This window comes from Mesocricetus auratus, unplaced genomic scaffold, assembly GCF_017639785.1.
Source record: "Mesocricetus auratus isolate SY011 unplaced genomic scaffold, BCM_Maur_2.0 Super-Scaffold_100019, whole genome shotgun sequence".
Taxonomy (NCBI): Eukaryota; Metazoa; Chordata; class Mammalia; order Rodentia; family Cricetidae; genus Mesocricetus; species Mesocricetus auratus.
The window spans coordinates 12,011,739-12,029,488 of NW_024429200.1; the positions used below are offsets into that span (position 1 = coordinate 12,011,739).

At 52.4% G+C, this 17,750-nt stretch overlaps 1 protein-coding gene across 3 annotated transcripts; it reads right to left on the reverse strand.

Moving 5' to 3' along the window:
• Nucleotides 1-1,759: 1,759 nt before the first annotated feature.
• Irf5 (interferon regulatory factor 5) lies at nucleotides 1,760-11,710 on the reverse strand. Of its 3 annotated transcripts, none has more exons than XM_040728680.1 (9): nucleotides 11,598-11,710; nucleotides 7,464-7,669; nucleotides 4,869-5,058; nucleotides 4,475-4,533; nucleotides 3,975-4,008; nucleotides 3,536-3,793; nucleotides 2,957-3,349; nucleotides 2,752-2,870; nucleotides 1,760-2,534 (listed from the first exon to the last, which is right to left on the reverse strand). In XM_040728680.1, the coding sequence occupies exons 2-9, from the start codon at nucleotides 7,656-7,658 to the stop codon at nucleotides 2,289-2,291; spliced, it is 1,494 nt and encodes a 497-aa protein (XP_040584614.1). In that variant the 5' UTR covers nucleotides 7,659-7,669; nucleotides 11,598-11,710; the 3' UTR covers nucleotides 1,760-2,288. The 3 variants fall into 3 exon arrangements, with proteins under 3 accessions (XP_040584614.1, XP_040584616.1, XP_040584615.1); XM_040728682.1 differs by lacking the exon at nucleotides 11,598-11,710 and adding an exon at nucleotides 10,527-10,981; XM_040728681.1 differs by lacking the exon at nucleotides 11,598-11,710 and adding an exon at nucleotides 8,819-8,955.
• Nucleotides 11,711-17,750: the final 6,040 nt, after the last annotated feature.

The following is a 17,750-nucleotide window of genomic DNA, read 5'->3' on the forward strand; positions in this document are numbered from 1 at the left end:
AATAAATAAACACATCTTATATAAAAAAATCTGCATAGACCATGTAACCAGGTGAAAAGCTCCTCATCACTCATAATAGGAATTAGAAACAAGACACTGTTTTTTACCTGTCACGTTAACAAAAATCACATTTGAGAGTTCACTCTGTTGGTGAGATTACTAAACGTTCATGTTGCTTTTTGCCAGTGCTTAGCAAACATGAAGAGACAAGCATGTGCAAACCTAGCATTTCGCTGCATTATTTTATTACATGTGTTTATTGTGATGGAAGGGGGCAGTGTGTACCACAGCACACGTGGGAGGAGTCAGTTTGCTGGGCTTGATGCCAAGCACGTTCACTGGCTGACATATCTCTCTGACCCTCACTGTTATTTTAATAACCAGTGTTGGAAACTGAGATACTCATTAATCAGTAGTCAGATTCCAATCAAGCCTCGGAACTCCAGAATCTAACCCCAGCAGCAAGCAGAGTTTGTCACCCAACAGGTGTAATCTGAAGCAATGCTATTCGGTCATTATTGAGAATAAAATTACTCTGACTACCTTACATTTATGATCACTAGATTGTGTGTGACTGCTGTGTATGTGTTCATGTAAACATGTGGGTACACGTGTGGTGGACATGGTCTCCCTCATTGTTTGAGAACAGGTATTGTAGAACCTGCACCCCGCTGATTGGCTAGGCTGGCTGGCCAGGGAGCTCTGGGGAGTCCCTTGTTCTGCCTCCCAATGACAACATATACCTTAGTGTCTGACTTTTTTTCTTTCTTTTTTTCTTTCTCTCTTTTTCTTTTCTTTTCTTTTTTTTTTTTTTTTTTGTAACATGGGTGTTGGGGATTCAAAGTTGAATCCTCTAAGCACTGACAGACATCTCTCTAGCCCCATAAAATGGATATTTGATTTAAAAAAGAAAAAAAGCTTTTCTTTAAAGGAAAATAACAGCTGGGGATTTAGCTCAGTGGTAGATCACATCCTTAGTGCTCCCCCCTTAAAAAGTGTTTTTTGAATGTACGTTGGATATTTATACATGAAATGTTATTTCTAGTTTTTACTTCAAAGTAACAGTAAGAGCCAGATGGGAGTTGCAATGAGAACAGAAAAAATGATGAGCCACCAGTTTGCATGTAATATCCAGTATGAGTAGCACATGCATGAAGACATGTTTTGCTCTTGTAGGCAGGCTGTCCCAGACTGGCTTTGAACTGCTGAGTTTCCTGGCTTAGCCTCCTTGGTGCTGGGATTATAGGCATGAGCACCACACTCAGCTAAGCCTTCCTCGTTTTGAATGTGTGTTACAGGAAATCAAACCTATGGCCTGTGCATTGCTAAGCAAGTACTCAATCTCTGAGCTTCGTCCCCAGCCGTTAGGCTGATACATTCCAGCACTCAGGAGACAGAGGCAAGGATGGAGGATTGGGGTTCAAAGACAGCTTGGGTTAATACCACAAGTTTAAGGCCAGCCTGGTCTCAAAAAAAGGATCCTAGATTTTGATGGTCTGAAGTGTGGCTAGAATCTAGTTATTCTTTTCTCACTCTCTTCTGGGAAGATCTGGGCAGTTGTTAGACAACACACATTCAAAACTCCACATCTGCCTCTGTCTCCATCCTCCTTGAAGCGGAGACAGCCAGGTAAGTGTGAAGGCCCAGTGAGCAGGTCTCCCCAACCCCCACGCCAGGAACCCTACCCTGCCGACAACTGGACAGTCTGCAAGAACAGAGGAGCTGCTGGCCCTGGAAACAGTCAAGAAATGGGCAAATCTGCTTTCAAGATTTATTAATGCAAAAATATATTAAATTCTACTTTCTACCCCAGCTTCTTGGACTCTGAAGGGGGGCGGCTGTCAGCCCCAAGTGTCTAGTGACATCCTTGTCAGAAGGGAGATGAGAAAGACTCTAACCAGGGAACCCCCAAATCAGGCCCATTCTCTACAGAAGCCCCACCAACACTCCTTGCTACAGGAATTGGGGCAACCATCAAAGTTGGTTACCCTGGGGAAATTGAACCTGTGTATCTAGGCCCAGACTAGTGATGTTCCTTCCCTTCCGCTAGAGCTGCTGGCTACATTTCTTCAGAGCCAAACATTAGAGAAATCACTCCCAAGACAGTGCTCAAATTGAATTTTAGGGAGAACGTGGCCTGCGGCCTCTCTTCTGTGTCCTTTTTTGAGCTGACTCTTCTCTCAAGAGACTCAGAGGTAGACCCCTGCAGCCAGCCAGGCCTGTTGGGGCCACAACATTGCCATGCCAATCTCCCAGGAAGCCCAGGCCAGTGACCATCTATAGCCTTGTTATTGCATGCCAACTGGGTGCATGGGCCAGGACCCTTGGCCAGCACCAAGGCCTGCCATAGTTGGGGCCTGGACCACGGGCTGCAGCCGCTGCTGCGACTGCCAGATGTGATGGAGCTCCTTGAACTGCTCCACCATGTGGTCTTTGAGATCTGGGTTTGAGATCTGCAGCCGGATGCTGTCAGCTGACCAGGAAAGCTCCCCTGAGAACATCTCCAGCAGCAAGCGGGCTGCAACCGGTACCACCTGAGGAGCAAAGGAAAGACAGGGCCTGGAGAACCGTGGCAGGGCCGTTCCATCTAGCTGGGCATGAAGACATCCAGAGGCAGAGGTGGGCTGTCTCCCCCAGCCCCAGCAACCAAGTCCTGGTGGCCTAGAGGGTCCCACCTCTACCCTGCACCAAGGGTTTTCAGCCCCATGTTTCCTAATATCCAAGCTACAGCAGAGCTGCCTAGGGGCATACCTGTACAGTAATAAGCTTCTTCTCTCGAGGTTTGAGGTCAGGCCATTCTTCTCCAAAGCAGAAGAAGATCTCAAAAGGTGGCGGGATGTTGGTCTGACCCTTCTGGAACAGGATGAGTTCTGCATCAAGATTAAGGCCTCTAGTTAGAGGTGAGAACCCTATCCTCAGTGAGGGACAGCCAGGAGGAGCGTGGAATGGAGCTCACCGTTGAGAAACTGCTCTAGGCTGAAGAGCTTTGTCTTGACTTCCCTCTGGATGGGGTTGGGGTGTGAGCCCTGGGCTAAGGCGCAGGGTCCACTCCAGAACACCTTACACTGGCACAGACGGATGGCATACAGGTCCTGGCCCTGCAGCTGGAGGATGAGGCCCCGGTCCAGGACGTCTAGCAGCTGGTTTGTATAGAAACGCTGCTTCTCGCTGGGGATGTCCTCTGGGCTAGGGAAGCGTACTTGCTCCAGGCTCACAGGGCCGAAGAGTTCCACTTGCTCCTGGGTAGCTTCTAGCTGGCTATAGAAGAGCCTACAGCCTTGGGGGTTGCTAATGGTGAGGGCACGGGGTGGACGACCGCGGTACTGGAACTTGATCTCCAGGTCAGTCACTGTGGAATAGAGCATGAGGTTGCCCAGGCTGTGAGCCTGAGCTCATTAGGGAGCAGTTTATCCCTAATCCAGGAAGACTGGCCAAAAAACGTATTTTCTCTGTCATTCTCTTTCCATGTCAACCCTGTCCCATCCCCACATACTGCTCTGCCCTGCCAACCTACCCAGCCCACCAGAGTTCTTACAAGGCAGCATGTGGGGGCTGATCAGCAGGTCAGGCAAGAGTTGTTCTGTAGGGGGCTGGCTGGGAGCCAGTGGTCCAGGTTCCAGGTCCTCAGGGAGAATCTGCCCAAAGCCAGCAGGATTTCCAGAGGGATGGGTCAGGAGATTTGGATCTGGGGCAGGGGGACCCAGCCCTACAGATGGCTGAAGAGCAGGTGGCCACTTGACGCCTTCTTTGGGTAAGGAGTAGGTTGCTATGGGAGGCCCGGGTAGCACAGGTTCTGCGGAGGATGTGGTAAACACAGCTGTTAGTGTCACCTCCAAGAACTCTCTCAGGCCTGACTCCCAGACTTGCCTCCCCCAGCCTCCTTCATCACCCTCCCAGGTACCTAGGATGCCTGTCACTTCTTCACTAAGACACCACCACCACCACCCCGCAAACACACCACCTCCCAGCCACACCTGTGATGCTCAGGCCCGGCAACATTCTCTGGAGCTGCAGGGAAGACACGGAGGAGGAGGGAGGGAGGACAGGTTATTAAATTGGTATGATGCTGAGGAAATGGTGCTCGACAAACCCGGCAATCCCCCAGCTTCAGTCCAGGGGAGACCAGACCCCGCTGCTGGTCCCAGACCTGCCATCCTCAGCAAGCAGGTCATGAAAGCTGTGGGCGTCCCCACTAACAAATGTGCATTCTGCAGGCTGTAGTACCCACAAGCCTAACTGCCGTGGAGGTCAGTAAACAACGTGTGACACACTTTAGCAGCAAAGCCCACGGAGGGACAAGATGGGCACTCTGCTCCCCTTCAGAGTCCAAGGACAACGCAAAGAAGAGCTAGAGAGGAGAGTGGACTCCAAAGGGAGGGAGGGACTGCTCAATCCTCAGTCCTGCTGGGACGGGGCAGCAGACCCCGCCAGGGCCAGCCCCGCCAGGGCCTCTTCCCCACACAGCCCCACACACCTCTTCGTCTTCCTCCTCCTCCTCTTCTCCAGGAGTGTAATCGTCAGTGGGCTGGAACTCTACATTTTGAGGGAGCCAGAGCAAGACAGGTTGTCAGTGACAAAACAGGAGTCAGGCCAGGCTGTGGCTCCATCTGAACAGCCAGAGACATCGCCCTGATCTCCTGGGGTTCCACGATTCACAAAGCTGCCCAAGTATGGTTGAGTCAAGGGACCCAGCATCAGGAAGCAGTAGAAAAAGGCCTCCCCTGAAGCCAGGAGCCCTGAACCAGGGCAGTGGTCAGGAAGCAGCATCCAGAGCCCTTGCCCCTCTCCCAGATACCGCTAAGAGCCCTGGGATTGTGGCCTACACAGCCCCCACAGCCTTCCAGATGGTCACACAAGGCCAAACATACCTGTGGGAGCGGGGCCATTGGAACAGACCTCGTAGATCTTGTAGGGCTGAGGTGGCATGTCTCGGGGGCCATCGTAGATCAGACGGAAGTCACGGCTCTTGTTAAGGGCGCAGCGCAGGTTGGCCTTCCACTTGGCTGGGTCAGCCTCGTCGACCCCCTCAGTGTACTTCCCGGTCTCTGTAGCCCAGGCCTACGGAAGGAAGAGAGGACCGCAGATTATAGGGAACTATACCTGTCACCGAGGCCCCAGCAAGTCTCCTGTCCTGCAGGTCACTGCTGAGAATTTTGGCCACCAGGCTAAGCCTGGCTAAGGCATTGTTTGTATCAGGTGGATATGGCCAAGCCTTGTCCGGCCCTCAGAGTTCCGACAAGCTCAGTGAATTCTGTGTGCTACTGGCTGCTACTAGGAGAGCCAGCAGGCACAATCCCAAAGGAGCACAAGAAAATGTGGGAGATAAGAACTTGTGCCGTGGAGCCGGGCTGGGTTTGTAGCCAGGCAGGCCAAATCAAGCTGCCTCTGCTTTGAACCCTCCTTGACAGTACCTGGGAAGACTCAGGAGTCAAAGCCTTTCAAGTACTCCGAACTGTGCCTACAACAATTGGTGTTATAGTCTTGTTCTTTTGAGACAGGGTCTCAAGCAGCCCAGGCTAATTGCAAACTTGCTAAATAGCTGAAGATGGCCTTGAACTCTTGATCCCCTGTCTCCGGCTCCCAAATGCTGGCATTAAAGGCCCTGCTGCTGTCCTTGTCGTCGTCATTGCGTTAATGATGGAACACGGAGCCTCACGCTTGCTAAGCATCCTCATTACCGCTGACCCTCAGCCTCCAAATGACCTTACTATTTTGCATGGCAATCTGGTGATGTCGGGGTCACAAGGGTTTCTTCTCTTTAAACAACTTATTTTTGATAGAATTATATAGAATATAGGAATATCCACACAAATTGTGGTAAGAATCAAGTATAAAAGCTAAAAAATATGATTTCAAAGTTTTTAGAATCAGCACCTCTTTGGTCTAACAATCTTTAACTCTGGACTACAGACTTAAACCGACCATTGGAACAAAAGGTAGAATTTAGGAGAACTTACAGTTTTCTCTAACAGAGAAGCACAATCTGAAGTGTCCAAAAACTGAGAGTAGGTAAATTACACAGAATCCTTCTGGTGACTACACAATAGTCATGAAAAGTAATGCAGGTGTATGCTGGGAAGGAAAGCCTGCTGCTGGGTGGAAAGATGCGGGCTGTAAATCAGTGTGTGGGGGCCAGCGAAATGGCTCCACACATAAAGGCACTTGTCCTATGTTTGTAGCATCTGACAGGATCCATGGGCTGCTGTGGAAGGAGAAAACCAACGCTTTTTTTTTTTTTTTTTGGTTTTTCAATACAAAGTTTCTCTGGAGCTTTGGGGGCTGTCCTGGAGCTGGCTCTGTAGACCAGGCTGGCCCTGAACTCAGAGATCTGCCTACCTGTGCTTCTTAAGCACAGGGATTAAAGGAGTGTGCCACCACCACCTGGCTCTAGAACCAACTCTTGCAAGTTGTCCTCTGACCTCAACACACAAGCTGTGGTACCTGCACACTCCCTATAAATAAGTAAATAAATAAGAAAAAACTAAAGCATATGTGTGGGCTGGGTTTCTTGGTACACATCTGTTATCCAAGCACTTCAGAGATGAGAGCTGAAGGATCAGAAGTTTAAGGTCAGAATCAGCCACATATCAAGTTTGAGGCCAGACTGGGCTATGTAAGAATATTTCAAGAAATATAATAAATAAATACAGCACGGGCTGGAGCTGTCCCTAGGGGCAGAAGTGTGCATAGCATGAACAAGACTGGCCTTGATCCCTAGCATAAAGATGTCTTTAAAAAGTCTGCTAGGCATGGTAGTACATGCTTGGAATCCCAAGACACTGGAGGCAGAGGTAGGATTGCCACAAGTTTAGGGCCTGTCCAATCTACTTAGTGAGTTCCAGGTCAACCAAGACTACATAGGGATACCCTGTCTCAAAATAAAACACATTTAAACATTTTTAAATGCAACTAGATTCCTATTTTGCTTATCATTAAGACATTACAATTATAGATTCTATTGTAAAACTATTGTGGTAAGGCCTGTCCACCATTAGGATTAGAGATTGCTGAACATGGTTCATGCTTATAATCTCAGCGCTTGGGAGACTGAGGCAGGAGGATGACAAGTTCAAGGCCAACCTTGACAACAGCAGCGAGTCTGAGTAGCTTGACATTATACAGTGAGACCCTGACTCAAAACCCAAACCAAAACTAAAAGATTTGGTGTCTAAAAGCTGAGTTGCTGGCTTCATTTAGTACATGTGTGTGCTAAATGTGTGCTCCTGTGTAAGAGTCAAGATCAAGGGGCATTAAAGGAGTTACAGGAAGGCTTCCCAGAGGCCTTCCATCCCCACCTTGCTCTAGGCTACGGCTTAGAAGAGGCGATCCTGTGTCTGACTCTTGGCATGTGGTCCCCTGAGCGCTGTAGCTGGCCCAGTGGAGAGCCTCCAGGGGATGACTGTGCATCTCTCTGCTGGGGAGAGGCTGCCCTAGAGGTCTCGACAGCCTCATCCGAGGCTTACCTTGAAGATGGTGTTGTCTCCATCCTGGCTGGGACCGTGCCTTGTGGCATGGCGCCAGGGGATATAGAAGAGTTTCCTTTCCCCGTTGACCCACTGAAGCCCCGGGTACTGGCAGCTATTCACCTGGGCCACCAACCAGGGCTTCAGCCTCACACGGCGGGGGGTTGGGGGAGCCCCCGGGGCTGGCTGGTTCATGGCAAAGGGCTCTGCAGGAGAAAGCAAAGGTGAGCTCAGCAGATTCGCAGCGAGATGCTCCATGCTCTGGGTGGAGGAGGCATGGGCTCTGTCTCCAGTCCATTTAGGGGTCTGAGGCCAAGCCCGCTTTCCAACCCTCAGCGTTCTTGTCTGCGATTTCTGACAGGGGAGAGGGAGATTTCTCTGCTAGAGGGTGCAGTGGGCCCCTTCCTTCAACAGACGTCTGTTTTTGAGGTGCGATGAGTACCCCACTGCTGCTTTCCTGGAGAAACGTCCCAGGCCTGGCATCACTCTGAAGTCACAACACAGTCAAAGCTGGCTCCCTTGCATGGCGGTGGGTAACGGGTGACAGGCACTTCTCTGGGGCTGGCTATTCTACCTTGCCTTGTCCCTCCTGTCCCTGCTCAGCAGGCAGTTCACTCAAAGTCCTTCCCCTGTACTGCCCTTCCCTATCCCAACAAATCCTCCAAACCAGAATCCTAGCTCAGGCTTCTAAGAGCAGCCGGCTTTAGACAGAAGCAGACTGTGTGAGTGGGGTAGCGGTGAGTTGATACCCAGCTTGCAGAACTCTGTCGTCATTTTGGGCTTCTGGCTAAGATCACCCGTAGCACTGGTATTCCTCCTCAGTTTCTCTCAGGGATGATGCTTTCTTCCCCCTGACCTCTTTATAGAAATCCCATTAATCCACTCAAATTACACTGGGCCCCCAACTTAGATGGCACCGCTCTGAAGCCATCAGCTTTCAGTTTCTGCTCCTTTCTCACATTCATTCAGTGCTTAGAAGCCTCTCGAGCAGTGATTCTCAACCTTCCTAATGCTGTGACCCTTTAACACAGTTCCTCATGTGTGGTGACCCCAACCACAAAATTATTTTCATTGCTACTTCACAACTGTAATTTTGCTACTGTATATCTGATATTTGATCCCCAAGAGGGTCACAACCTACAGGCTGAGAAACACTGCTCTAGTGTTTACAGACCTGTGTCACACATACGGTGACAGGAAGAGCAGGCCACGGCCTAACAGCCGCCCACTGAGGGCAAGTCCCTGGGCAGGTCACAGTCTGTTTCACTAGGTTTAGGTCCACAGGACACTCGAAACCCTGGTGCCCTCCCTCCGTCCACCCCCTCGATCGCCTCTAGGTGGAATCTGAAACTTACAGCAGTCTAGCACTCCCTCTTGTCCATCTTTACTCCTGGGATGCTCCCTTGTCCACACCCTTGGTCTTGAACTCTTGGACCAAGGGTCAGAGGCAGAAAAGAGGGAGGCCACTGGGCCACCGATTGCTTAGACAGGAGTCGCTTACTCAGCTAAGGGACAAAACGGAACAGGCTTGCTTGGATTTTACAGTATGGAGCCTCAGTTTCCCCTGCAGCTCCCCGCCCAGTATCTTTTGGGTTGTGGCTGCTACAGAGTTCAGGGCAGTGCACAGCCCGGCTGTCAGTGACCCATGAATAGTAATGCCAGTTTTAGACAGGGAGGGTGGAAAGGCTCCCAGCCCTGCCCCCAAGCCTAAGAACCCGGTGGCTTAGTTCCTCTTTCTACCCCAGCCCCCACCCTGACCTAGGGAAATGAAAGTGGCCCTGAAGAGACAACTCCGAAATCTGACTCATGGGGCTGACTTGTGGGCTGATGGAGGGAGGGGGACACAGAGAACATTCGTGAGAGTCTCTGCAGCCCACCCCCACCCTCTAGATCATCCCATCTCTCAAGCCTACGGACAATCACCTGTGTATTTATAGCTCTCAAGAAGCTAGAGCGGAGGGAGCAGCCTGCAGTTCTGACCGTGGGAAAGTAGACTCCAGATAGGCAGGTTGGCCTGAAGACCCCTCTCCTGCCCACACACAGTCCAGCCTGTAGCTGGCCAAGGGTGGCATGAATAGGGAGGCCAGAAGAACTCACCCCCTGCTCCGTACTTCAGGGATCAAGAGCCACTTTCTGTCCCAGCCTGATGTTTAATTAGGAGAAAGGTTTTTGAAATTGTTACTCTGGTCTCAGTGAACTGAAGCATGGAGTAGGGACATAGAAAAAAGATCCCCACAGCAAACCAGGCCACCAAGGCCAAGGAAGAGTGTATTCACTTAGCCGCAGATGGCACCAGCAGCAGCTAGGTCCACAGGAGCCTTCCTCTAAGCAGGACCAAGTTCAACATCCAACACCCAAAAACTCCCTTCTTCCAGAGAGAAGGCTTACATCCAAGTCTGATCCTAGGTCTGTCAGTTCTCAATTCCAGTGTCTAAACATGGCTGCCTTCTCCTGGGTCTGGAGGCTTGGTTAAAGTAAGATTGATGCAACACCCAGACTGGGATTTGTGGCTGTCATCCCTGTAAAGGAGAAAGCCCCTACCGTCTTCCACGGAAATGTCAAAACGGGTACAGATTGCCGAAAACCCGAGGAAGCGTCCCACATATAATCAGGCTCAGAAGCATCCCGAGATGCGTGAATCCCAGCTGGGATGGAGCGTCCACAGCTCACCCCAGGGGCCTGAAGCCCAGGAGAGGCCACCGGGCAGTCAGATCACTGTGAGCTCCCGAGGGCCGGTAGGAAGGTACGGCCGTAACGGAATAGAGGCAGAACTTCAAACCCCTCCTGTCTCTCGGATTGTCTGGTTCTAAGCCCCACACCCAGTTCAAGGAACCTGCCAAGGGTTACCTGCATCTCACATGAGCCCAAGTCCCGCCCTCTCCAGGTGAGCGACACACCCGGGGCCCTGCCCCTTCGGAGAGCAGACAGGCTGAGATTCTGGGGCAGCAGGTGCGGCAGGAAGAACCCTCTCTCGGCTTCCTCCCAGGGGCAGGTTGGGGGAAGGCCAGAGTGCAAGGGAAAGCCCCGAAGCAGCACTTTTAGTTAAAAGGGGTGGTTTCCTACCTCTTTCCTAGACCTAAGCCAGGAGCGTAAGGAGTAGGGACGGATACTGTGCCACAAGGTCCTCATCCGAGGGACCCCAGCTTCTCCAGCCTTCTCCATCAGCCCAGACTACGCCCTTACCGATCCTGTTCACTTTTCCCCACACTGGTGTCCCTCGTGACCATCCCTGCAGGCTCCACCCGGGGCAGAACGCAGGGCTCTCTGGGTGCGCCCCTGAAGTCGCCGCAGCGTCCTGGCTTAATATCCGCTCGTGGACCGCTCCTCTGGCTGGGGACGCCCCGCTCTGCTATGCCCTGAGGAGGTCAGGAAAGCGCCCTCTTCCACCCTGGCTCCTAGGTGCGGGCTCTGAGGCCTCTAGGGGTTCGGGAGACACCTGGGGTCTGGGAGACACCTGCACCGCGGTTGGATGCCAGCCCAGGGTATCTCCCCGCCTGCGTTGCGGCCACACTTTCCCTCCACTTTCAGATTCTTAGATGTTTCCTTCTTACGTCTGGGAGCAGGCCGTCAAGAAACCAGGCCAAGAATTGCGTCGCCGATTCTTCTTGACGGCTAAGAAAATCGGCGGCCCTTTGGAGCAAAGGCGCGGCGCCACTGTTTGACACCATCTCCCCACAAACCCGACCTCCACAAATTCCTGTCCTTGACTTTAAGATCCTTGGGAGGGGTGACTGCTTGGAACCTCGACCTCTTACTCGACAAGGTGAGGTGTGAAGGACGGGCTGTGCGCCTCGGGTCCTGGACCCTAGCGAGGCACGCGAGGATGCGCACTCGTCCCTCTTCGTCCCTAGCCTCCCGGGGCTTTCCCGGCGCCTGTGGGACGATGGCAGCCAGAGCCCTGCACTCCGAGCTGGCCGGGTGTGGGGCGCCTTGGAGACGTCGGCGTCGGCGGGGCGCTGCCAGCGATGCGCGTCCACCACGGAGGAGGGGGATCGCGACCCCGCCGGCCTCCTGGCCGGTGTCCCCGGGGCGCGGGCCGCCGTGGGGCGAAGCAGTGGCTTCCCAGGAGCCCGAGACGGTACCCACCGCCCTCGGGACGCGGGACCCAGCTCAGCCCACAGCTCCCGGACCTACCTGTCTCCGGTGCGCCCGCGGGGAGCCAGGAGCCCCGGCCCGGCACTGCGGCCGGTCTGAGCCCTCGCCGAGCTGCGCCTCCCGCGGGTCGCCAAGCCCGCCCCGCACTTCCGCATCTTGCCGCCCCCGCCTTGGACAGCGCCCCGCCCCGCCCCATGCAACCACCCCGGGTCCCCTGCACCGATCCGGCCACCGCCCACCGCGAGGAGCGCGGCGCCGGGCCCAGGACCTGGCGCAGACGGCTCGGCAGCTCGCATCGGGATCCTTCGGGAATCTGGAGAGATAGCCATCCGTCACCCGGTCCCCAACACCCCATTAGCCCGACCCCACCCAATCCGCGGCCGCCTGGAGCTGGAGATCCGCTGTGCACGGGCGATGGAGCCACATTCGGGGCGTTTCGAGGCGACCTAGAGTCCCCTGGTCCTCTATGGCGACCAAGCCGCAGGCTGCAGAACCCAGAGCCCTCTTTCAACATTCCGTGGGCCACTGTCTCTCTTCAGCCTTAGCATACACCTACCCGCCGGCTCCGGCTCACAGAGTGGCTGCAATCCCGCCTCTTCTTTCCCTCCGACCTTCACCATGAGTTTGCCATTTGAACTTCTGTTTTGTTTTGTTTCTGTATTCCATAAACCGGCCTCGCTGCCTATGCCGGCCTCAGCCTTCAAACATCCTGGTCATGTAGGAGCATTCTTCACTTGCTAACACTCACTCTTCAACTTTGGGTCAGCATCACATTATCCGGGAGTCTAGGTGGTTCTTCTGGAAGGTTCTACCCATTGAGTCAGTTTCTGGTTTGTTGTTGTGTTTGGTGCTATTTGTTGGTTTGTTGGGGGGAGAGGTAAATTGAGGGACAACTTCCCAGAGTCCTAGACATTGAACTCAGGTTGTCTTGGTTTCTGGCAAGTGCCTGTATCCAATCGATGATCCATGTCACAGGTCCCAGCTTGTGATTTTAATGTCTGATTTCCACTGAAATTGAGTTTTGTGGGGAACCAGTCCTGTCTTCCATTGTTCATGATCTATAGTAATTTTTATTTTTTGATGATGGATCCTGCATATTTTGGGCAAGTGCTTGGTCACTTAGTATCTACCTGCTGGGCACCACCATAATTTTAAAAGGTTATTATGTTTGTCTGTTTTTTTTTTTAAGGAAAAAGATATGCTGCCTATGCTGGTCTCCAATTCCTGCATCAAGCAATTCAGCTGGCTCAGATTCCTTGAGATTTCAGGTGTAGCATCACAGGCAGTATATATATTTATATTGTACATTTATTATATATATCTTTAATTTATATATAATTTTACCATCTTAATTCCTTTTAATGATTTATTTTTATTTTATATGAGTATTTTGTCTGCATGGATGTGCATCATGAACATGTAGTGCCTGCAGAGACCAGAAGGGGGCGTTGGACCTCTGAAACAGGAGTTACAGACTGTTGTGAGCAGATGGGTGGGTGCTGGGAACTGAACCAGGGTCCTTTGCACGAGCAGCCAGTGCACTAAACCACTAAGCCACCTCTCCAGCCCTAAAGATATTTTAATAAGGAAATGTTCTGAATTGTTAGATTTTTATTGGCTTTATTTTGAGTGTTTATCAGTGGGTGCACATGAACATGTGTAAATCCAGGGCAACCTGCCAGAGTTAGTCAGTTTTCTCCTTCACCATGTGGGGCCCAGGGACTGAACTAAGGTTGTCAGGCGGTCAGCAATCACTTTTGCCTGCTGAGCCGTCTCGCTAATCCCCCCGTTGTTCACTTCTAGATAGCAAATGAAATGTATGTGTTCTAGACATACTGTTTACCCTTTACATTTTGGCGCCTGGAGTTACTGACAGCCACAGTGGTATTATCTAGCTGAATCAGAATTCTGGCTTCTTCATCCCCCTCTGCCGCCTTTCCAGGAGTGGCTGGATTGGACTTCAGTGAGTGAAACGAATCCCGAGGGTCTGTTTCGTTTTTCCTTCTCTCTTTATACCTCCCCTTCCCCTCGCTGTAGCCTCAATAGAAGATGGAAATATGTATTATTTGCTTCTGCTGAATACATCACTATCTTACAGGAGTCACATCTCCCTCTGCTTCGTATTCTTTAAATTTAAGCCATGTGTGGATCCATGCGTGGTGGCACATGCCTAGCACTGGCTAAACATATCCAGTTCCAAGCCAGCCTGGACTGCACAGGGAGACCTTTTCTCAAAAAGCAAATAGTGAGGAGGGGTGTGTGCCAATAGACTGGTTTTCTTTCTTCTTTATTTCATTCATTCTTTCAAATTCCTCGTATTGCATTTATGTATGTATGTGCATGCTCGTGTTTTTTAAAGATTTGTTTATTTATTATGAATATAACATTCTGCCTCCATTTATGTCTGCACGCCAGAAGAGGGCACCAGATCTCATTATGGATGGTTGTGAGCCACCATGTGGTTGCTGGGAATTGAACTCAGGACCTCTGGAAGAGCAGTCTGTGCTCTTAACCTCTGAGCCATCTCTCCAGCCCCGCATGCTGATGTTTGTATGTACATGTGCGTGCACACCAGCATGTATGTTGCAGCGTAAGTGTGGAGGTCAAAGGACAGCTTTCAGAAATGGGGTCTCTGTTTCCACCATGTGGGGTCCCAGAGATCACCAGCACCCTTAGCTGCTGAGTCGTCTCTCCAACTACCACACCGCCTTTTCCCTCCTCCTCCGAGTCCCTCTTGTCCCCTTTCATCTTACTGAGAGGGAGTGACTATGTAACCCAAGATGACCCGTGGAACCCTCTTCTCCCAGCCTCAAGAATGCTAGGATTGCAGCTGATTTCTTTAAGACAGAGAACATCTTAGGCAGGCATGTGTATCCATACCTGTAATCCCAACATGCAACAGGGAGTCGGAAATTTACCATCTCCGGACTCTGTAGTGAGCTGAAGCTACATGAGACCCTGCCTCAAAACAAGAGAAACTGCTGACTTCCTGTGGGGGCACCTACCTGAGTCTCCAGTACGTGGAGGGCAGAAGCAAGAGGGTGGCTGGGAGTCTGAGAAGTTTGTCCTCCACAAAGTAAGAATTGCTTCCATTGGAGGTCGGTTCCATGTTGCTGTGGTGGGGATTGAACTCGGGACTCGGTCACGCTAGGCAAGTGCTCTGCCACTGGGCTGTACGTGCCCAGCTCTCTGGTCAGTTACACTTAACAAAGATATTCTGTTGGTCTAGAAGTCTATCTGTGGTAATGGCCAACACAAGCCTTTTTTATTGTCAAATGTTCCCAACACTGGGCCGTGTGGTGCACACCTTTAATCCCAGCACTCGGGAGGCAGAGGCAGGTGGATCTCTGTGCGGATCTCTGTGAGTTTGAGGTCAACCTGGTCTACAAGAGCGAGTTCCAGGCCAGCTACACAGAGAAACCTTGTCTCGAAAAAACCAAAGAAGATAAGAGAGGGAAAAAGGTTCCCAACACACAAACAGCCCTGCTTCCAGGCAATCTGTACCCTGTCCACATCGACTGTCTATTTTCCTCTGATGAGACCCTGCCCGGAGACTTTGAACTTCACCGAGAGCCGATGGGCTCTGTGCAGCAGAGGTACCATTCACACGACGCCTGCTTGGATAGACCTGTGTGCCCCATCCCTCGTCTTCAGGAGGGAGGTAGTTTTACTGGCTCACAGCATCGGCAGCAGGCCACACGATAAACGGGGCTAAAAATATTCTGCTCCATTCAGCTCCTGTCGTCTCTTGCCAAAGAGCTCCTTAGCCAAAAACTGCCCTGAGCCAGAGACATGCGTTCGGGGAAGGAAGAGTAGTGCTCATTCAGTGAGCAGAACTCCAGCTCTTCCAAGACAAAGGGTCCTCTAGACCATCACGAGCCAAGGGGAAGTGAGACTCCACTCTGCTGCTTGAAACTAATCTCAGTTCCCTTGCTCTGTCAGGGGCCTGGGAGGGGGCAGAGAGACTTGGCCTCTGCCTGCAGTCCCGGGAGCTCATCGAGAGCCCTGGTGACTCCCCTCCGGTGACATGACCCTGTCACTCTTCCTCTGAGCCTGGAGGCAAAGCCATGATATGAGTAGAGACACAAAGAGGGGTTAAAGGAAGCCACGGCACCAGAGGGAACCGAAAGAGACCCAGTGCGAATGAGGGAAGGAGGACAGAGCCCAAGACAAAGCCAAACAGACTCTCACCGCCTCACGGCCAGCTGGTTTAGACAGGGCCTGGGAGATGCCGCTGCCTTTGCTGCCCAGCAACTCCCGTCCAGGAAGCCTGTTTTCTCTGGCCTAGGTTTGCCGGGTCTCCAGACCGGCCTGTTTGTCAGACACCACATCTCTGAGGACTCGTGAGCTGGACTGAGGATTGTGAGACTTGGCACACCCCCTCTGCTGGAGCTCCCTCTCCATCTGTAAGGCGGCATGATCCCGTCCCTGTCACAGGTGGAAGATGCCGGGTCAACAGCATAGGGTGGCAAACAAATGTATTCTGTCCCAAACCAGTGTCCTGGAACTTGCGGCGTAGGGTTGAGATTGGGCTCAGCCCCTGTCAGGGAGCACCATCAGGATGAGTGCTGAGGGCCACCACAGGGGCGGCTTTGCTGGGGTCAGTGGAGAACTCGGAGCTGAGGCAGATGGAACGCAGCTGCTCTGGCTTGGAACTTTCCAGTGGTTTTACGACCTGTGCTGTGGACACTGCTGTCAGAGCTTCCTCTGCCGTTTTCACTAACTGCTGCCTCCTTTGGGCCTTCTGAGGTGTGACTTGGAAGTCCCCCATTCAGCCAGAACTGTCACATGGGCCCCTCCAGACTTAGGGCCTCACCTTTGCCAACCCACACCCAGTCTCTCTTCCACAACCTGTGGCCTAGGAAGCTGTGCAGACGCCCACTTCCAACCCACTGGCTGGTCCTCTGCTCCTCTGTCTCACCAAAGGAAGAAACACTACTTCCCTTTCTTTCCCTTGCTGGTGGTTTCTCCTCTCCCTGATGTCCTGAGTGGACTCCATTTTGACTTTATCCCTCCGTCTGGGCCTGGGCTTGCCCCCTCAAGCTGGCTCTAAGCCTTCAGGAATGTACCTACCCTCCCCCCCCAACTCCAGCATTCCCCGGCCTCTGGTAGCTCCTTATTTTAACTCCCACACCCAGGGTTCTCATTATTCCCTTTCATGGTTGAGACGAAGATCCTCTCTTTCCTCTGGGTCACTTAACTGTTAGCTCTGTCCCCACCTTTGGTCTGGTTAGAAAGGCACCAGGCCCCACTGATTAGACGGCCACTCCCCCACACACACTCCCCCCTGCACTCGGTCTTAGAATCTGCTAAACTCAGCATAAGTGTTGCCCCAAACAACTAACTTCCCTCCCCGGTGCTGGACTCAGTCATTGAAGGGCCAGCCCTGTTGCCACCAGTCTGGAGGACACGCCGTGGCTTATGAAACATGTAGGAAGGCAAGAGGAAAAGGGGAAAGAGGAAGTCGGCCTTCTGGGACTCCTGTATGGTCGTGGGTGGGCCCCACAGGAAGCAGTGAGGACCTCCTCAGGGTAAAGGAAGCAGGGAACTACAGGCCCCTGGGAGGCTGGCAGGCAGGGAGGACAAAGCTGCCCAGCTTCACCAGAGTGTACTAGAGTTGAGCTCTTCGAAGGCCAATGCTCTGTACCCTCAGGTTTCCAAGCTAAGACCGCGATGCGCAGCCACACTGTGGTGCTGGGCACACGGGACCGGGAAAGGGCTGAAGGGACAGGAGCTCCTGGGCCCATGTGGGCCTGTTCTCCCCACCTCCTTTTCCTCAGCAGCACTTCCAAAGCCACAGAGGTGCTGACATGCCTGGGCGGCTTCACCCGGAACCATTTCTAGGAGACCCCTGCTCAGGCCTCTTCCACAGGCCTCTGTTCCAGCCCTGCAACTCTGCAGAGCTCTGCTGTGTGACACCCGATCATGGGAGGGCCCAGGACTAGACACAGGGCAGACATCCCGAATCTCCCTAGACACTGGCACGTTTACTCCATCTCGGGTGCCTGGTACAGTTGTGGGGTTCAGGGTAGCAAAGCAACAGTGTAGAAATGGGAACCCCTGCACACAACAGCCTATCCCAAACCACCCAGAAGCAGCCATAATCCTGCCACTTCCCTCCACCCCCAGCCCACACCCACAGGGGGAGGGGAGGCAGGGGATGACATCAGATGCTGGGTCTTGAAGTCAACG